Raw genomic sequence first — 20,771 nt, forward strand, 5'->3', positions numbered from 1 at the left:
GTCACTTGTGCCCTGCCTTTCTCTGACTCTGCTGTTGCAAGTTTGTAGTGGGAGGAAGCTCTGGTATTCCCAGGGTTCTGTTTCCCCTAGGTGGTGTTGCTGCTTCTTTTCAGCTCTCCCTGTGTGCAATACAAGTGCAAGGCAGGCATGAGTGTGCTTTTCATTTCACTGGCCAAGAAAGCACAGCAGAGCAGTTTTTGCAGCCAAAAAACATCACCATGTATCATACTTTGGAAAATCCTCTTATTCATCGTTATCGCTGTTGTGTGTGTGTGATCAATACTGATCCCCATTCTTAAAGTACTTGTTCCTCAGGAAACAGGCATTGCTTGACTGTTATGCCTACTGCTTCTTTCTGTGACTTGTCTTTTCCAGACTGCGAGGGTTGTTTTTTTCAATCTAAACTGAAAAATGCATCAGCCTGCTCTTGGCTACGCTTCTGTTAACGCTTGTGAGCATGGCTATCAAATAAATTTGGAAAAATGAAATTAAAAAAAAAAAAAAAAAAAAAAAAAAAATATCCTGTTTCCTCCTGTAACCTTTGTGATATGCATCCTTGCAAGTGTTTTTGGAGATAAAAGCCCCATGGTACTTCAGGCAAGAAACTATCACATCGTTATTCAACTCACAGTGAACACAGGGAACAGAAACAGTTATTCTATGTTGTGTGACAGGGTATGACCTCCATTCAGGAAAGCAGCCAAGCACTCATCCAAAGCTCTCACCCCCTCAGAAGGTACATTCTTCCTTCCCACAAAAGGACAAGACCCAATGCCTAGGCTGTGACACACTTACCTTGTCTCCTCTACTAGTGCACAGCTGGGAAGAAATCTAATCAGATTTCCCCAGAATGTACTGCTAGGGAAAGGAGGAAGTAAAAAGAATAGAAAATATTTTTTCAGTTGGAATGGACCTACAGCAATTTAATCCAGCAGCCTGAAACACTGACAGGCTTGAGGCTTTGACCACCTTTCTTGGAAGCCTGTTCCAGTGTTTGACTACTCTCCAATTAAAGAAATGCATCCTTTGTTCAGTCTAATCCTCCCCTGATAGAGCTTTGAACCATTCCCATGTATCCTATTCATGGAACCCATGTGGAAGAGATCATCACCTCCCTCTCCACCATTTTTATTGCTCTCCTCTGGACACATTCAAGGACTTTGACATCCTTCTTAAATTATGCGACCCAGAGCTGTACATAGTGCTCAAGGTGAGACCACACCAACCCTGAGTATAGTGGGGTGATCACCTCTTTTGACCAGCTGATCATGCTGTGTGTTGGACCCCAGGACACCGTTTTCCCTCTTGGCTGCCAGGGTGTGTGGCTGGATCATGTTGAGGATGGTGCTAACCAGCACCCCCAGCTCCCTTTCTGCAGGGCTTTCTCCAGCCACTCCTCTCACAATTTCTATTTGTGCCCAACATTACTGTCCCAGATGCAGAATCTGGCACTTGCTAAATCTTCCTTCTTAAATCTCTCGCCAGTGATGGTTGCCTGATGTTCCAGTCTATTTATATTCTTCTGGAAGGCCTCTTGTCCCTTGAGTGAGTTAACAGGATCTCCCAGTTTGGTGTCATCAGGAAACTTGTTAATGGTGCCTTTACCTCTTGCATCCAGATCACTGATAAAACTATTGTATTCTCAACAGAGCTCTAGAAAAGTCTCTGTCTGATGCTGTAACTTATTTGCATCATGCTGTATTCTAGAATGTGTGCTAACATAAGGTGGCCTCTGTGGCAAAATGATGATGCCTTATGTGGAAGAGCTATAAACTTACAAAAAGATCTTTAAAGATACAGTCAACTTTGCCACTGTATTCAAATTCTGTGTTGACTTTGTCTCTTTATGAAGGAACTGCAATATCTTACTATTATACCAGTAGTATGTTTCCTGTAAATTTGGCTGCTCTGTGTTTCTTTATGTCAAAGAGTTGATATTAGTGGGTTTTAGTTTATTAACTTTATGCAAAGCTACATAATTAGCAATTGCCTCCAGGTACAATGATAGCATATATTATTTCTACACTAATCTGTACATTTCCTTCACTGAAATATGTACACCTGAAGCTTGCCTTTGCAAGGTTTGACAGCTGATGTGCACAGTGATTTAGGGAGAAAAATTATATCTATCATGTATCTAAGCAGGCTAAGATTCTTCAAAGCCTCTCTTGCTTATACTTTGTTCTGTATTGAGCTGTTCTCTATATTGCTTTATTTCTTTTACCAAGTTGAAGGTGAGACTGTCTAGAAAACCATGTGGTTACTCCAGACTGCTGAGGGTACATAGTACTCTTTTTTTTGAAGAGTAACATTTTTGAAACTACCGAACAGCTCTGTTTCAAAAGTGGTTTTTGACTTCCAGGTTCCACGGCCTTTCTGTGATGCTTAGGCCAAATATACTCATTTTACAAGTGTTTCTTTGAAAATTTTCTGCTCTTTGGGACTGTAATGTCTTCAGGACAATGCAATCTTGAATAAATAAAGCTATTGGATTCTTGGAGAATAAAATAACAATGCCGTCGTTATTTTCTCAGTGCCTACCTTCTTTTCTCCCCCCTCCCAGCCTCAGTGTTTGGTGCTGTGGAGCTGAGCTGCAGGCCAGAGCGGGCTGGGACATATTGTGAGTTCTTTGACACTGCCTGGGGGACAATGACTGCAGTGTCCCCAGGGCCTACACAGGGGCTGTTGATGGAGTTTCTGTGGAATTGCAGTGGTGTGTGGCATCTACTGAGATCTGTAGGAATAAGCAAGGGCAAAAGTTCTTTTAAGCTGCCAAGCCTCGAAATGCCATGCAGAACAGTCATGAAGGAGTTGGTTCAAAGTGGGAGACTGCATGCCACTGATGTTGAAATTTTGACTGTGAAAAGAAATCCTCATCTTCCCCCCATTTATGTGTTGTGAGCCCTCTGCTCTAAAACTGTCTCCTGTCAGTTGTCATCTTTAATACAACAGATCTTTTCCCTAAAACCTGGCACGCTAAATTAGGGTCTGAGTCTGCATTTCATTGCCAGCAATAGGAAGATACAGGATGCCCCTTTTTGCATTCCCAGTTCCAAGTACAGGAAGAACAGAGAAAATTTCAGAACTGATAGGCATTTGCTGCAGTAATACTCCATAAAAGCAGCCTTTTTAGGAATGTGTTATGATGATTGATCTTGGATTGCTACTATAAAGTGGAAGACTGATACTGAAATTAACCTTAGAAAAATTGCATGGCTGTTTTTCTTCTGGATTTTGGTTTCCTGTTTTGGGGTTTGTGGTTGTTTTGGTTTTTTTTTTTAACTGCCTTACAGAAACACTATTTCAGGAAGAATAAAATTCTTAGAGATAAGATTCTGTTGTGAGTACTCAATGGATTTATTGGGTACTGAGAGAATTCATAAATCTAGAGACAGAAGGCAGCCCTCTTATTGTCTGCCCCTCAAAACCTCAGTATAGTTGTATTACGTGGTGTAAAATATTTAAATCAATTTAGGTACCGAATTTTCCTTGTGCACTAGAGTAAAATTTTTCAATTAATTGAAAAACAAGAAATGTCTTTGTCAGTGATATCTATATGTTTCAAAGCATGGTGAATAGCGTATCATAAAAAAATTACAGCTTTATATATTATTGATATTTAAACTTTTCCGGACTAAATAGTATCAAATAAAAGTATTTGTAATTCAGGATTTTACTGATTTTACTAATAGCACTTTTTTTTCATATTTTTTTCTGACTTTTTTTCTTCTGTTTCTTTCCGCTTCAGAAAAGAGCAAAAGGCCAAGTGCTCTTTGACAAAGTGTGTGAACATCTCAATTTACTGGAGAAAGACTATTTTGGACTGTTGTTTTCTGAGAATTCAGAGCAAAAGGTAAGCCTGTATGAGGGTTTTGTTTGGTTGTTCTACATTGCTACTGACTTCAATAGTTTAGTGAGGTATATTGTATTAAATATATACCACTAGGTATATATTTAGGTAAACTGTTGCAAAATGTCAATCTAATTTGGTGTGACCTTGCAACATGTGGGAGATAATGATGTGTATGTTGATCTCTAATAAAATGCCCATTTAGTCTTTAGAGTGGGAGAATATTTTAAGTATCTTAATTTTTGAAAACCCTTAGAGTGTAATTTCTAGGCTTTACAGTAAAACAGCAATATAGTATGATAAAACAGTGTAGTATAATAAAACAGTGCCATCCCTGTAAATGAAGACAGGAAATTATGAATTATGGACAGCAACAGACTTTTATTTAAAAACTTCTGAACAAATCTGATCCAATTTGCTGTGAAGATTAAAAACAATTGTATTTTGTCATCTTCATACAAGTAAGCTCTTCATGTTACTTCAACTAAAAAAACAGTCTTCCTTGGCAGATTTGCATTTCCTGCTTCCTACTTTTTATTGCAGGATTAACTTTAATTTCTGGTGAACTGCAGGAACAACATGATTTTGAATGCCCAGGAAGGAGGAGTTGATTTTAGACATTTCCTAGCTGGGTAGTCCATATGCTCAAGTCTGTGCCCAAAGAGCCAGTATGTGGATGATACTGTGCCCCTGGTGCAGGTCTAATTTGTGATTTCCAGATGATGAGTAGGAAGATTCAGGTTTTCAAAAGAGGACTTGAAAATGTGGGCTTTGTCATGAGCTAGTCATTTGGATAAATGCTTATTTTTTTATGCCTTGGATGGCCTGTTCTGTAACATGTACACATTTAGAAAGACTTGCTTGTTTTTACTACTCCTATCACTCAAGTTACATAATTCAAAGCTACTGCTCTTGTGCAGCACCATGACTGGAAGTTCTTACACCAGTTGTGCTATAAACATATCCTGATAAATGTGTAGCTGCTGCTATGTCTTTGTAAGACAGAATTACTGGTGGTGTGCTGACAAAGTTCCCCCTCCCTTTCTGTGCTTTTCTTTCGTGCTGGTAAATTTTAAAATTGTATAGCTACACCTAACGTGTTCAGTAAGATTGGAACACTCATTTTTGTTATCAAAGGGATTTTTTTTTAATATGTGGTTGAAGTTCATTTAAATTGCTTTCAGTATTTTAAGTATTTGTGGTATGTTTCTAGTGATTCTTGTGCTTTTAGGGCTTTTAAGTGTCTCAACTTTTTTTAAAAAAGAAAAGTCAACATTTTATGTTTTGACTTAATCACTAAATGGACGAGGGGGGGGGGGAAGGAAATCAGTTGTGTTCAGCAATAGCTGCCAAAGAAAGCTTGGAGACTTGTAATTTTTACTGATTTTAGGATCTTCTCTTCTGTTCACCTCTGTAGTAAGTTTGAATTCTCAGTTCATCTCAGTACCAGTTCTTTGTAATGCATTTTTACTTCTGTTATGAAGTAACGTTGCCTTCAGATTAAAATGCCACAAATCTCTGACCTCCAGGCCAATCAGTACTAAATGCTGAATGCTGTGTTTTTCTCATTCTTGTGCACTCATCACAGCTACCCATTTATGAGCCAGCTGTTGAACTCGATGGCAGCTGTGGGGTGTGGAAACTGAATGCCAGGCACTCTTCTGAATTAGAGCTGCTCCCTAATGCACCATCAGGGTACCATTGGAGGAGCTGTCCCATTAACTTTTATCTATGTGTGTTCTGTGCAGCTGGGAGAAATGTTACGTCTCCAAATCAGACTGATTTTTTTTGTTAGCTTTAATACACATTTTGAAACTCTTTAGGTCAAATTACTCATTGACTTATTTTGCGGTTTTGCTAATGTTAAAGTTATTGGTCTAAAGTTCAGTTAGTGATTTCATTGCATTACACCCTCAGAAGTTCATGAATGCTCCATTCACACTGTAACTGGTCTGCAAAAGTGTCAGCTTCTGCTCTTATGTTCTGGGCACCAGCTGGAAATACTACTTTTCTGGGTTTGTACAAAATACTTTTGTGCTGGTAGAGAAGATGTCAAAGTAATGACAATTCATTACTTTGTCTCCCCTAACCTTACCACTGACAAATTAAACAAATAGCTTTCTGCCTGCTGGAGCAAAGTCTACACTTAGTCTTTTGTTTGGAAAGACAGACCTGTCTATTCTGCATTAAGAAATCTGTTTCAGGGTAGCTTCTTCAATAGTGTTTATTTTATCCACAGGTGCAAAAAAACCCACACCCCTGTATATATGCATGTAAATGGAATGTAATTAACTGATTTTATTTGGCGGAACAGTAATGAAAGTTAGTGGCCAAGAATTCAAGCTACTTCTAGGTATATTTCTAGTTGCAAGAATATGGCTATGTATCTTACATAAATATCTTTACAGACTTAAATCAGGAAATGTGGATTTTTTTATTTTTTAATTTATTTACGTCACACCTGTAAAAATGACAGAGGCTTTTGCATTGAAGTTGTAAACATTTGGCTAATGTGCACGTGCTGCATTTGTGCTGAAATCAACTTGGATTAGGTAAATTATGACAGGGAATTTAGTGCTTTGGATTATATTCATAGAAGCCACATCTGTTGTCAGCAGGGGTGATATATATTAAAGATTAGCACTAGTGCAAAACAATACAGTTCCATATTCTTTTAATCCATAAGCCTTCAAGAACTTTTGTGCTGGCACTGAGGTCCCCTCTGACTTTTAGGTTGATGTGCAGTGGTTTGTGGAATGAAAATGTCCTTGACCTTACAGGTTAGTTGCTAATTCTCTCCCACTTGCACACCTCTGTCTTTGAAATGTGCTCTGTGTCCTGCTGGCAGCCTTGGGTGCACGTGTGTTTCTTCCACGCATGTGTGTTTTGCCATGGGAAATAAAGGTTCAAACACTATATAAAGTAAATTCTTAATTACTGCATTTAAAAGCCATATGTTTCTAGTCTTTCACTCAATCAGATTTCTAGCATCAATGGATAAAATTAGTAAGGGGGATTATCTGAGCTACTGATGAGTTTATGTTACTGATTTCTTAGTTTCACTTCCCAAAGTTCTATTACTGGATGGTCAGCAACAAAAAAGTCTCTTTGCACGTATCAATGATAGCTGAAATGCTATGAGCTATTTAATAGGTTCCACAAATGATATAAAAAAATCTGGTGTTGAGAATAGAACACATTTAGTAGTGAGGCATCTAAATATTAACAACTGACTTTATTTGCAGTGCCTAAAATAGAGCTGAATTCCTAAATTTGAACTTTGCCCATTTTTCAGTGTTAACATAATACATGTTTACAGAGAACTTCAGCTTGGGAAGGTCACAAAAAAAGCATGAAATTATATTGTCTTTCCAAGCACCTTTGAATGTTAACTAAAATGTATATGCTTTAAGAAGAAGAAATGCTGGGCTTCAGAAGTATCATCTTAAATATAAGCACAGGCATGTAGAGACTACACAGCCTTTCCTTTAAAATCTGCTTATATCAGTAAAAAGAGTATAAGAATGGCATTCTCAAATGTAATTTGCTAGATCACACCCACTGTAAGGATACACACTTCTCAAAATTACAGGGCATAAATAGTCTAAAGCAGTAAGAAGACCATGAAGGCAGTCCCAGAGTTTGATTTATGTATATGTCTGGGTAGACTTGCTAGCAAATCACAACTTCAGTTTTAGAAATCTTTATTTTTAGAGTAGAACAGATGTTTGACCAACACAGTCTTTGCACTATATAAAATTACTGTTGTCGGCTTGAAAAGATTTTAAATGATGTTTATTTTTTTTTCAGAACTGGCTAGATTCTTCAAAGGAAATTAAGAGACAAATTCGAAGTAAGTACTTCTGTATACAGATGTTATAGTCCTTTTCCTTTTTTTTTTTCCTATAGTTTTTCCTATAGATTTTTTTTCCTTTTCCTTTTTCCTATAGTCCTTTTTCCTTTTTTTTTCCTATAGTATTCTTCATAAACTTACCAGCCTGGATGTTGACTAAATTGTACACTTATATAATTAAAAGAATCTATATGAAATGATGAAATATTGAGCCTTAGGACAGCAAGCATAACTTTAATTTCAGTCTGCTATCCAAAAAGGAGAGAGAGAAGCACTCAGACTTGTGCTGGAGAAATTAATCATTATACTTTCTGCTGCCCCAAAGCTTCCCTGTATCTTTTTGCTGTTGATCTTTTTGCATTCTGAAACAGTAGATGTTTTTCAACCTTGTGCTGATATTTGGTTTATGAGATGGAAAATGTCGTCTTGCAAAGACGGTCATGTTTGTTGCTCTAGGTTATTAAAAAAGATTGTATACAAAGAGGATCAGTATCATACAGAAAATTTGTATTTTTCAATCTTTATCAGCCCAGCACTGGCTTTTCAGGTATGTCCATAATTTCCAGAATGGAAGTGGAATACAGAGCATAATCTTGGGATGTCAGACTGCTCCCTACAATGTTTTTCAGTACATTAGGGAAATCTTTCTACCTCCCATACTCAATCAAAATGAGTAATATATTCTAGTCTGCTTGTATAAACTCTGTCGGGGACTTCATTAGCCAAGTGATTTTTGTAGTAATAGCAGAATAGACAGTAAATTTAGGAAACACTCCTCCTGAGCTCAAATTTTGTAAAATAAGTAGCCACTGATAAGTGCTTGAGAGCCCTTACTGACATTCTCATTGATTTACTCATTTGTGGTCAAGGCAGGTAGTTTCTTTGTTGGATGGAAACCTTCTTCTGCTGTTGTCTGGTAGGAAATTTAAGTGAGGAGAAATGATGATAATAAGATTGCCATGTCTACACTTGCCACATAACAAGAATGTAAGCTACTGAAGAGTCTGGTTTTTGAGGAATGTCCAGTGGCAGCACTTTTATTTAAAAACACTTATTTACAGTGTGAACCAGCTGTTTCCTTACGATTGTAACTTCTTTTTTTAAGGCAATACTAATTTTTTCCAGAAATAGTATGGTGTTGATTTTGCTTGCTTTAGACCTTTCCCAACTGATGAAATCCCTTACTACAAAGGTGTGGTTTTTATTTTCAGTAAAGAAATTATAGTTAGTGAGGCTTCATTGGAGACTTTTTTTTTTTTTTATCTGACATGCTCTTGTGTAAGCAAACCAGACCTATTAAAATGGTGAATGTACTAATGTATGTATGAAAGTAGAAGCCACCTACAATTATTTTTAATTAAGAAAAGATGTAGTGGTATTTTTATTTTTTATTCTGAGGAAAGTTAGATCTTCAGTAAAAAACCCTCTTAGTTGACAAAATCTATGCTAAAGACTGTTTTGTTTGGTTTTAATATTTGTGAAAAGATCAAGGACATTGATATTTTTGTGTTACTCTCTTCTGTAGTGTTCTGCATGCTAAATAGCCAACCAAGTAAGTGTCATGAATTTGAAGTGTTAGGACTGGCCTGGAAATTTGAGTGTACTATATAACAACTTTTTTAACATTGTGTAATAAGTAGTGCAAAAATATTTTAAGGGCATTGAGTTTTTAATGAGGACCTACATTTCATACTGAATATCAAGTCTAGCTTCTTGCTTTAGGCATTGCAAGTGGATTTTTTCCTCTGGTCTGTAGTGCTTTAGAGTTGATAGACATAGTATGTAAGGCAAAACAACCAAGTAAGAAAACCATTTAAAGGATTTTATGCATGAAGCTTGCTTACACTGATTGGCAAATAATCAGCAATCTGTCAGTTGCATTCCTCATAGTCAGTATATTAAAGTTTCCTGATACTGGAATGTACTGCAAAAAAACCCAAAGCTTAGTTCTAAAAATATATCTCTGAATAGATGCAGGAAATCTTACATTAAAAAATAAATCAATTGTAACATATTTAAGGTAACTGAAACATACTACTCCATTTGAGCTTCTGAAATTATGAAACTGAATTAATTTTCTTGTACAAAAAAAACTGAGGCACTTGATTCAGTTTAATTCTTGAGGGGAATAAGGAAAATCATGTGTAATTTTATTACAGAAGTGGATTAGAACAGATGAAATAGTATGATGGGTAAGGCAGCTGGTGACAAATCTTTAGCTGGAAGTTTAAACTTTATTCATGTTGAAGATTGTTCTCAACATCCCATTGTTGATGGACATACAATTCGGATCAAGGAGCTTAAAGACAGACAAATGCAATATTGACCTAGTCTTTGAGAGGTACTTACCTATGTTTTTTGGGAATGTCATGGAATTTATATAAATCTTTATATATTTTTAGTTCTATGGTATATTCTGATATACAGCCTAAGCAACTGCTCAGGAAAGATGATAAAGAAGAAAAATGTTATGTTTGAATACGTATATTTTCAAATAATTTCAAATTACACAATAAACCAAATGGGGATAAATACATAAATATAATCACAATTTTAGAATTTTGCAACACAATGTACTAAAATATTTAATAAGTTCAAAGTTTTTATTCAAAGTGCTGAGGGAAGTAGCTCTATGTGGAGTGACTTTATTCTATATGCATCTCTTCTATGTAAATATGTATCTGTAAAAGTTGTAGCTAATTTTTTAATCTAAGTTAATTACAGTAGAGTCCAGCTTTACAGCTGCTGAGGACAGAAGAGCTGTCCTGCAGAAGTGCTTCTCTGTGTCTACTGTAATTATAAAGAATGATTTGCAGTTTGGAGATGAGAGTTTGTGAGCTGAATTGTAGTCCAACTAGGGCTAGCTGGACTGTAGGGAATTTTTTTATGTGTTTTTGAAGCTATGGACTTGACACAGATCTTATTTCTGTCATGTTCTTGATGATAATTTAAACAAAATTACAAAAGTAGTAATTGTTTTAATTTTATGGAGCATTTTTATCTGTCTATGAGCTGTGAATCTGTCCTAGTCACATAGTACCCTAAAAATCTTAACTGAGACGAAGCCTGAAAAATCACATACTGGAAAAAAATCCCTCACTGATTTCCCAGTTTGAATGGGATGAATCATGTTACTTACATGCTGCTAGCTGGTTGGTTATATTGCATTCTTTTTCTCTAAGAATGTGCTTAAAGTTGCTGCAGAAGCATTTTTGAGGTAACTAGCTGGCTAGAAAGAATTTTGACATTTTTGTAGCCCATATTATTAATCATCAAAACAGAGAGCCCTATCAGGGACAGAATGCTAAACATAATTTGAAATATCAGATTTTATTTTTTTTTGGTACCAATTCAAAGTGTCAGTAATAGTGTGCATTGTTGTGTGAAGACAAATACATTTGTATGCATCCATTATGTGGCTATAAACAGTATGTTGTAGTGCAAAGCATAAATATAGACTGTGCACATTGCAATATACTTGCTACTTATGTTCAGAGAATAAATGTGCTTTCAGTAATCAGGCAAAAGAGGCGGCCACCAACTGTCCAGAAAATATTTAGTAGAAAGTCAACCGCAACATTTTTCAATAGCATAGCTACAAGAATTAGTATGAGTAGACATGGAGTGTTTTTTTGGTTTCTTTTTACACAGCCTAGAAATTGAGGATTTTGAGGATTTGTGCTCTTTGTAGCTTTTTGCAAAGAATACACATTTATTTTTTTTTTTTTCCATTAAATGGCATCTAGGTCTCCTGGCTGCAGTGCTTTCTGAAAGCTAACTGTAGAAATTCTGCCAAGGAGAAATAATTTAAATAGGAGTTAATCTGTGACTGGTTTAACTGCAAGGTTAGACCACAAAAAAATGATTCATACCAAAAAACATTGCTTCATTCTAGGAAATGTTGAAGACAGGTCTAGTACCTGCACATAAGGACACATCCCTCATCCATCTCTCACCATCCCACAGTCTGGTTAACTGGACAACTTTCCCTAAGCACTTTTTGCATAGATATTTTGGCTCATTTGTTTCTCTTCACCAGTCTAACTCAGTATCAGCATTTTCATTAAGTTATGCTCATTCTCTGGGAGAAAAATTATGAAAGTGTGCTAATCTATTTCAGCTTTAATTTTGTTTGTTTGTGCTATATGTATTGATTAGTGTTAGACATTTTAAAGGTATTTTTGTCTCAGTTCTCACTTGCAATGGATTGCAGTAGATGATGTAGTGAGCCAGATTTTGCTAAATTTAGTACTATGTGTACATCCAGTAAATTAGAATTGTTCTTTAGAATTTCCTGCCTTATTTTGTAAGCAAAACTACCATTGTTTTGACAAATAATTGGTAACTGGGAAGATTAAGACATCCTAAAAATCAGAGCTTTTAAAAGGAAATAGTGAGTTGGCAGCCTGGTGGAGAATGATGTTCACATTTAAGCAGCAACTTAAGTGTTCCAATGAATGAGTACTCATTGCCTGAAAAACTGAAACAATTTCTTAAATGTTAAAAGACCTTAAAAATTTTTACATAAAAAGAACTCTTCACTTTTAACAGCTGTAAGAATTTGTTGGGGTTTTTTTAAGAAAATAACAAAAAAAATGTTAGCACTTTTTTCTAGCATAATGTTTGAAATGGCATTTCAGTCTTTTTTTCAAAAGCATGACTTATCTGTGTAGGACATTTTAAAAATAGTTTACTGCCTCAACATGAATGAGCTTTACAAAATTATTAGCTTTTTAAGATGAACTTTTTAACCAACAATTATTTTTGTAAGTCTTTCACCACAATATTTGTATTAGTAGAAAAAAGGCAAGAGAAAGATTTATTATTTTCTTATCTTTCTACATAATTTTTAGCAGATCTGCATCATAGTGTTCCTTTCATTAAGTTTGGCAAGATATGACAAAGCTTAAATGCATTTTCTTTCATATTTATGTCTGTATAAAATATATTTGAACTGGTAAAGTTCTACAATTTGTCAAGTTACTAGTACTTTCCAAAGAATGTATTCCAGATGCATATTGTATTAAAATGCTGGTAAAGTAAAATTCTGAAAATTTGTTTTAGCTATTGATGGCAAGTTCAGCTTTCATACCCTAAAATTTATTTAAAACCAGAGCTATGACTGAAAACAACAATTTATGCTTTGTTGAATTATTCATCTAGTTTCAAGCATGCTTCTGCTTACAAAAATTCATGTGGTGTCGACAATTCTAACACATGAGAATTTAAACTTTCAATATCATTGCTGTTATAGTTGCTAAAGTTTCAGGAAAAAATATTTTAAAGGAGGAATAGCAAATAATTTTTGTCTTCTGTGCATTCTGTATGAATAGAAATAATTTACTTTTGGTTTATGCAATACAGATCTCATTTGTGTTCATAGTTACTGTCCAGTCTCTCAGACTGTCAGTCACAGGGAGAGACTGTGTGCCTTAGAGTTGGAAATGAGCACAAATTCAGTTCATGTGTCTTTGAACACAGAATATCCTAAGTACTAGTATACTGTAGTAATTTTCAAATTAAAAATGTCATCTGATACTTTATTGTAAAACAATCATTGAGAATAAATTTAAACATGCTGATTTTTCATTCTGTGTATGAGTTCCTACTTTATAATGGAAACATTAAAAGAGGGGGGAAAACCCCTTTTCTTCATTATTTCAATGATCTAAGATTTATGTGGCTGCCGAACATTTTTTTCAGCAGGTTTTTTTTTATTACTTCAACTTGTTTGAGATTAACAATGAGACATTTCCCATGTTTAGGTTTACCTTGGATATTCACCTTTAATGTGAAGTTTTATCCTCCTGATCCTTCACAGTTGACTGAAGACATCACTAGGTAGGCATCATTCAGAATTTGAAACTTAAAAATACACTTTTAGTCTAACTTGAAGACCATATAAAATTTCCTCTTCAGTTTTTGGATGACATAACAGGTTTAGTTGTTGCTCTTAGAACACTATAGATATTGTTATACCAACTGCTTTTTGGAATGAAGTTGAAAAGGCAAAGTAAAAACTTAAGGGAAGAAACCTGAGAAAGAAGCATTTACTCAGAAGTAAAGATACTATTTGGGTGGTAAGATGCTAAAATTTGTGTTTGAAAGAGGTTTATTTTTGCTCTGCTGCTTTATTATGTAGCAAATTAGGGTTTGGGAGCATTCATATTAAGAGCAAAACTCACGGGGTTCAAGGTACTTCAGTAATAATATCGGCTATGTTGGTGAAAACTGTTTTATTCTTATGCACTAAATAAACCCACAAAAGATAATAAAACTGAAAAAAAAATATTCCAAAGTTCTTAGGTAGAAAGTACTCGTTATGCAGTGGGTACTGTGCACCTAACAAGTCGTATCATGAGCAACATAACCAGTGTGTAGAGTGCAGGAAATACAAAGCTTGTTTTTTCAGGAGTTATGAAAAATGTAAACACTTATTTCTGGTTTGTATCTAGCTGACTGTAAGGCTATATATGCATACCAAGGCAGGATACGTGTTATGTCACATCACATCAGATCAGTCTTCTGCACAAAATAAGATAGGTACACAAGTTCTATTACTACAAATAGTCTAAGACCCTTAGTAGGCACTGTTTTTAAAGGAAGCTGTGTGTGTTTTCTTAAATTTTTCGGTGGGTTGATTGACTTTTTAGTTGTGTGCTGACTGATAAAAGCATTTTAATGGTTATAGTTGAAAACTTTTTAAAATTTACATTAAAAATCTGTGCTAGGGAAGAATATCTACTGATCATTAACTTGTTAAATTTGGTAGAAGACTATGCAGTACCTGAAATATTAATACATAATAATACGTAGTTTAAGAAATGCAATTATGGGTTCAGCACTAAACCACATTTCTTTTCGTGTATTGCCTGACTTGACTCATGAACTTCAAGGTATATAAAAGTTAGAATTTTCAAGCCAAAAGGAAATTTCAAAGGCAAGGTGTGGGTTTTTCTTTGTGAACCATAGATGGCTGCAGACTACAGAGTGAAATGAAGTAGTTGGTCTGCTTTTGTTAAAACATGGAGATTTTCTTTTGTTTATGTTGGAAATTGGAATTTTTCCTGCACCTTGTTTTATTTCTGAAAGTATTATCGACTCTTAAAAATGAAGTGGAATTTACTGTGTGGCAATAATGCTCAAATAATGCAATGTCTCACAAATTATTAATACATTGTCCTATTTTAAAATATGCTTATATGATTACACATGTCTTGATAAATTCAGTCACATCCTATAGTTTCCATTTGATAACACTTCTCTGTTCTTGTGTGTTTGGTTTTTCCCCTTTCTTTTGTCTTGCAGATATTTTTTGTGCCTACAGCTACGTCAGGATATTGTTTCTGGTCGACTGCCATGTTCTTTTGTGACTCATGCCCTCCTTGGTTCATACACCCTCCAGGCTGAGCTGGGTGATCATGACCCAGAGGAGCACCGGAGTGGTTACATCAGTGAATTCCAGTTTGCACCCAATCAAACTCAAGAAATGGAAGACAAAGTAGCTGAGCTACACAAAACCCACAGGTGTGTCAGATACAGCAGGATTAAACAAAATAAGCAGGCTTTGTCATCTTTATGTCAATTCTCTTAAGGGTATGCACAAAACTGCTAAGCTGAAGTTTGTTAGTTTGGAAATATTTTGCTGTGTAACTAGAACGTCTTATTTTCCTGTGTTTTTCAGCTTGAAAATAGCTTCAGTAAAATCTCAGATAAAGAATTAGAGAATCTTTTTATTTGAGCATACGAATTAATTTAAGTGGCATACAGCTAAAATATTTTGACAGTGAAGGTAGAAATCTCTATTACAAGAATGCTGTATGCTTTGAAAGAACATTTTTCCCTTAAGGTGAAAATGCTATTGATACCTTACAAACTGAGGTTCTTCTGTATGTCTGAATTCCAGGATTCCAGTCAGTTCTGATTCTCAGTTATTTTATCAATAAACTCAAGGCTTATTCAATGGTTTTAGGGGCTTGACTCCAGCACAAGCGGATTCCCAGTTCCTAGAAAATGCTAAGAGACTCTCCATGTATGGAGTGGATTTACATCATGCCAAGGTATTGGGGATTGGTTTGGGTTTGTTCTGTTTTAGGATAGACATGCTTAGTACTAAAGAACATAGTATCTATATAATTTAAAAATTTCATGCTCTTATTTATTGGGTATAAGCCTTTCATATTTTGGCTACCCTAACTACTCAGTTTACAGCATTTATAATCCTTAGAATTTACTTAATTTAGGTTTATTTAATGCATAGACCTACCTGAAGCTTGGAAATAAGATTTTATGCAAAAGAGCATCTGAACAGATTTCAAATGTCAGGTTTTTGATACAAGGAGACATGGGGCTGTAAAGTAAAGGCTGAAAGAACACAACTGGTTTTGTAATACCACAAGACTTAAAAACAGAGGGTGTGGAGTGAGGGGAATGATGGAGGTCTTCTGGGAGAGTGGCTTTGATTTTTTTTTTTCCACTCTTCTCTGGATGTCAAATCAAATTTACATTTCTAGTGGGAGGTTTTTTTAGTTAAAAGGCCAATAAGCCAACTAACCTACCAACTCCCTCTCACAAATCCAGAGTCTCAAACTGTTAGGAAAATTAATGCTTTAGAAACATTAATTCCATTTCATAGGGAAACATTCTGCACTTTTTTTGCAATTTTCTATTGACTTGTTCCTGTCTTCTGTTAGAAACACTTGAAAAAATATCTCTCTATATTTTTTTTTTACATACAATAGCTATGTCTGTAACATTTATTCATTTTTTAAAAACAATTGGCATGGCATGTAGCATTTTAAGGAACTTAGATGCTTAGAGATTTATTGGAGCTTTCTTTTGCTATAATGAAGTAACTTCAAGCCTGAGAACTGCCGTTTGCCAGAATCTGTTTTTAGCTGCTGGTTATGGTAGTGAAGCAACCTTTTACTGATAGTGCCAGTGTTTAACTTGTTGGGCAGGACATGAGATTCTGCTGTGTTGTGTAGTGGTGCAGTGTATCAAAGCCTTTTCAGTAAGTGATGAAGTTTTTAGCCTTAGCAAGTAAAACTTGCATCAGATGCTGTCAGTGGAACAGAATGGGCAGAAACCCAGCCCATCAGCACTTCAAAATAATTATGTTGATGTTTTCAGTCAGCTGTCCATTGTTTCCTGAATCTTTATTGGACTAGTAGATGACAATGATCCCCAACTTCAGACTTCTGTTGACTGTTTTAAGTTGGAAAGGCCTGGTTTTTTTATTTAGTATGTGTTGAAGTCATTGGTAGCACACCCACCATACTTCTTTCTTGTAAGAAATCTTGTTGATTTGGTCCCTATTGCTAGAATATTGAAGAACTTTCCAGCACCATGGGATGCTCAAATAGAGAGTTGCCTTTCCCATAAAAATACTTGACTATTTCTGCTTTAAAAATCTCATTGTCAATGTCTTTCAGATTTGAATATTAAACAAGTCCCAATTGCATTATTCCCACAAGGTATGCCAACAATAACTTCTTGCTTGGAATGTTATTAAACTGATTTTTATGAAACTGTCTCATGCACTGTAGGATTCTGAAGGCGTAGATATCATGCTGGGTGTATGTGCTAACGGACTGCTCATTTACAAAGATAGACTCCGGATCAACCGCTTTGCTTGGCCAAAAATTCTGAAGATTTCCTATAAGAGAAGTAACTTCTACATCAAAGTCAGGCCAGCAGAAGTAAGTAGCACCATTCTGTCTGGTTTTTTGTTTTGGTTTTTGTTTTGGTTTTTGTTTTGGTTTTTGTTTTGGTTTTTGTTTTGGTTTTTGTTTTGGTTTTTGTTTTGGTTTTTGTTTTGGTTTTTGTTTTGGTTTTTGTTTTGGTTTTTGTTTTGGTTTTTGTTTTGGTTTTTGTTTTGGTTTTTGTTTTGGTTTTTGTTTTGGTTTTGTTTTGGTTTTTGTTTTGGTTTTTGTTTTGGTTTTTGTTTTGGTTTTGTTTTGGTTTTTGTTTTGGTTTTTGTTTTGGTTTTTGTTTTGGTTTTTGTTTTGGTTTTTGTTTTGGTTTTTGTTTTGGTTTTTGTTTTGGTTTTTGTTTTGGGTTTTGTTTTGGGTTTTGTTTTGGGTTTTGTTTTGGGTTTTGTTTGGGTTTTGTTTTGGTTTTTGTTTTGGGTTTTGTTTTGGTTTTTTTATAGTTAATTTCTATCAAGCAATAAGAAAACATCATTTTTTCCCCAGATGTTCTCAGAGGTTTATGTTGGATTTGAACAGAATTTAGGAGAGTTTTATTTTTCTCTTTGTATTTTTCTCTTTGTACTACAGATTGTATTAAACACTTACCCTGGTTAGTAAATGTCAAGTAGGAAACCAAGAAGACAGTCTGTTTTCTTTTGTTAATCTTTTAACTAAAATCTAACTAAAGCTAGTTACACTGGCCATGTTCTTAATGTCTCTGCAAACTTGCAGTCCTGGAGGAGAGTCATCTTCTCTTTCTCTGGGTATATTAAATAAATGTCAACACATCTAGTTTATAGATTTTACTGGAGGATTCAGTTGTCCTACAGGATGTTATAACTATCTCTGTTAGCTTCTGTGGAAATTGTGGATTAGACTCTTGTTTCAGATACGATTATAAGTTTGTGGGGGTGGCTGAAGGAAGGGGACTTACATTTCAAAAATATTGTAGCTGCAAAGAAAACAATCATAAAAAACAAAGTCAAAACTAAAGATAAGTGTAAATACTAATAGTAAAATACTAACACTGTAGGTTTGTTTTTGAAGACAGATATGTTGCTCTTGCTCTCACCCATGGTGTGCAGATGTAATATTTTTGCTGAGAAAGTATTATTTAGTCAAACTCATCAGGTCAGCCTAACACTGCAGGATAGATTTCAGACCAAGGCAAGTGTGCAGCACAACCTGTAGCACAATTACTTTTTGCAGTTTAAATATAAATTACTTGAGCAGGTAAAGAAAATAAAAAAAATCAGTGTGGACACTAAAGTATGATTACATTTCTCCAAAGTCATTAGTACAGATAGGAAGTCATAGCGTTATTTTTATTCTGGCTAGCCCATCAACTATAATGTTATTAAAAGGCTGGACATTCAGAGGTTTTTTTGTTTTGGTTTGGTTTTTTTAATAAATCTCATTAAGGCTCAGGAGAAATACAGCTGCTTATAGTAATGGAACTATCTGAACTCTGACTGCTAGTTAATAGGCAGCTTAAGGAAACGGGTTAATTTATTTGTGGATTCTTTCCAGCTGGAACAGTTTGAGAGCACTATTGGGTTCAAACTGCCAAACCATCGGGCTGCTAAAAGATTGTGGAAAGTTTGTGTGGAGCACCATACTTTTTTCAGGTAAATGGTAATTCTTTGCTTCCCCCTTTTTACTAGGTATGCTTATCCTTCTTTTTAACGATGTGAAGAAAGTAGATTTCCCCCCTCTTTGCCCCACTTTGTCATCCAGGAACACTTCTTAAAAGACACCCTAACGACCATTGACACCAAATTACCAGTTCTGAAAGTCTCAGGTACAGTTAGCTGCTTCATTTAGATAGGCTAGAACTAGACTAGTGGTTATACTTAAAACTTCCTGAGAGGTTGACTCTTCAGTGTGACCATCTGTAAAGCCACTGTACTCCTTCACAGAAATCTCTTGGGGCTTGACAGTGACCTTCTTCATTCACTTTCCTACTCTGTGCTATTTGTAGTCCCAATATATGTAGTACTATTTGTTTATGTAGTAATTCCTAATTTTCTCTGCATTTGATAAATGTACTGCCCAGCAATTGATAAATGTAATATTCTGAATTAGTCAGTGAAACTATGGTCTATTTGTAATTGAGCATTTTAACAATAGGCCACAGAGCTGTTTCTTCCAAACAAGAATGTTACTTCCTCCCTTGAGAAGGAACTTGAAAGACCTTGCTTGATTTTTGTATCAGCACAAACTCCCTGAGGGAGTGGATGTGCCCCATGCCGCACAGAAGTCATAAGATTTAGGTTGAACCTCGTATGCATTGAATCTGAGTTTACTGCTTCAGATGAGCACAGAAATTAGGATGGGGAAATGTAGTGAAATGAGGTAACGAGGTGCCACTAATTACCAGGTAGTGGGCATGAGCTTGTGTTAAGCCCACCTGTGCCTGATTAGGGCAGGCCCCCACTGCCCATGAGCAGGATTAGGGGGCCAATAAAAGGTGAGGCTTGAAACACAGGCTCAGCTCAGTCCTGAGCAAGCCAGCAGAGAGGTCAGTTGCTCTTGGAGCAACAGCACCAATCCAGGCTAGTCAACCCTGAGGGCAATAGGCTCAGAGCACTATTTGTGAGTTTCTGCTGGAACACCTGGTTGGACATTGAAGAGCCATGCCCTAAAGGAGGTTCATCTTGCTACAGGGAAAAGCTAAGCTTTCTTGTTCACTAGCCTGTTTTTTATTTTGAAAAAGCAATTGTTCTTGGAGGTAGATGCAATCCTGTTTCTGAATAGTAGTCTAAGCTGAATATACTTGCCAGACTGAGACTTTCAGAGAATATGGGGATGGTGAGACCTAAGCAGGTTGCTACTGCAGCTGTCTCACTGGACATTTCATTGAATTAAGAATATTCCTGAATGCAGTGTTAAAATTTGTGCTGAGATTGACAGTCTCAAAATGCTTAATTTAGAAGCACTTATTTTTAAAATCCTGATCAAAGATGCTTTTTCTATGTTTGATAGAATTTGAGTTAAATTTATTAAAATATGTAGCCCACCATTATGATCTTCTTTAAAATTGGAAGTTTGTTTTGTCTGGTGATATCTGTTACCAAAAATAGCATCTAGTTCTGTCTGCAATGAAAACTTCATTAATGCTCTTCAAATAACTCAGCAATGATTTGCTGTGCTGGGGAAATGTATTTTGCAATTTTGTAGTAATTAAAATGGGCCAGCATAGAAGGGAACCAATCTTACAGAAGTCAAAAATGCTAAACTGCAAGTTTTCATCTGCAAATATAAAAGTTTGCTGGAGACTTAATATGTACTAGATAATCTTACTACAGATTTTTTACATAAAAATAACTGGATTTTATTCCAATCAGAAGTGGCTTTTCCTAAACAGGAATGACAT

General features: G+C 35.6%; 1 protein-coding gene across 7 annotated transcripts in view; it reads left to right on the forward strand.

Annotated features, from left to right (window-relative positions):
* The window catches only part of EPB41L2 (erythrocyte membrane protein band 4.1 like 2), a 107,862-nt gene that overhangs the window by 54,698 nt on the left and 32,393 nt on the right, over positions 1–20,771 (forward strand). For all 7 annotated transcript variants that reach the window (XM_030446941.1, XM_030446945.1, XM_030446944.1 and 4 more), the window contains 7 exons: positions 3,749–3,853; positions 7,661–7,703; positions 13,469–13,544; positions 15,012–15,230; positions 15,676–15,763; positions 17,252–17,404; positions 18,926–19,023. In XM_030446941.1, the coding sequence (XP_030302801.1) occupies positions 3,749–3,853; positions 7,661–7,703; positions 13,469–13,544; positions 15,012–15,230; positions 15,676–15,763; positions 17,252–17,404; positions 18,926–19,023 (782 nt within the window). The remainder of the gene's footprint in view (positions 1–3,748; positions 3,854–7,660; positions 7,704–13,468; positions 13,545–15,011; positions 15,231–15,675; positions 15,764–17,251; positions 17,405–18,925; positions 19,024–20,771) is intronic.

This window comes from Calypte anna, chromosome 3, assembly GCF_003957555.1.
Source record: "Calypte anna isolate BGI_N300 chromosome 3, bCalAnn1_v1.p, whole genome shotgun sequence".
Classification (NCBI taxonomy): Eukaryota; Metazoa; Chordata; class Aves; order Apodiformes; family Trochilidae; genus Calypte; species Calypte anna.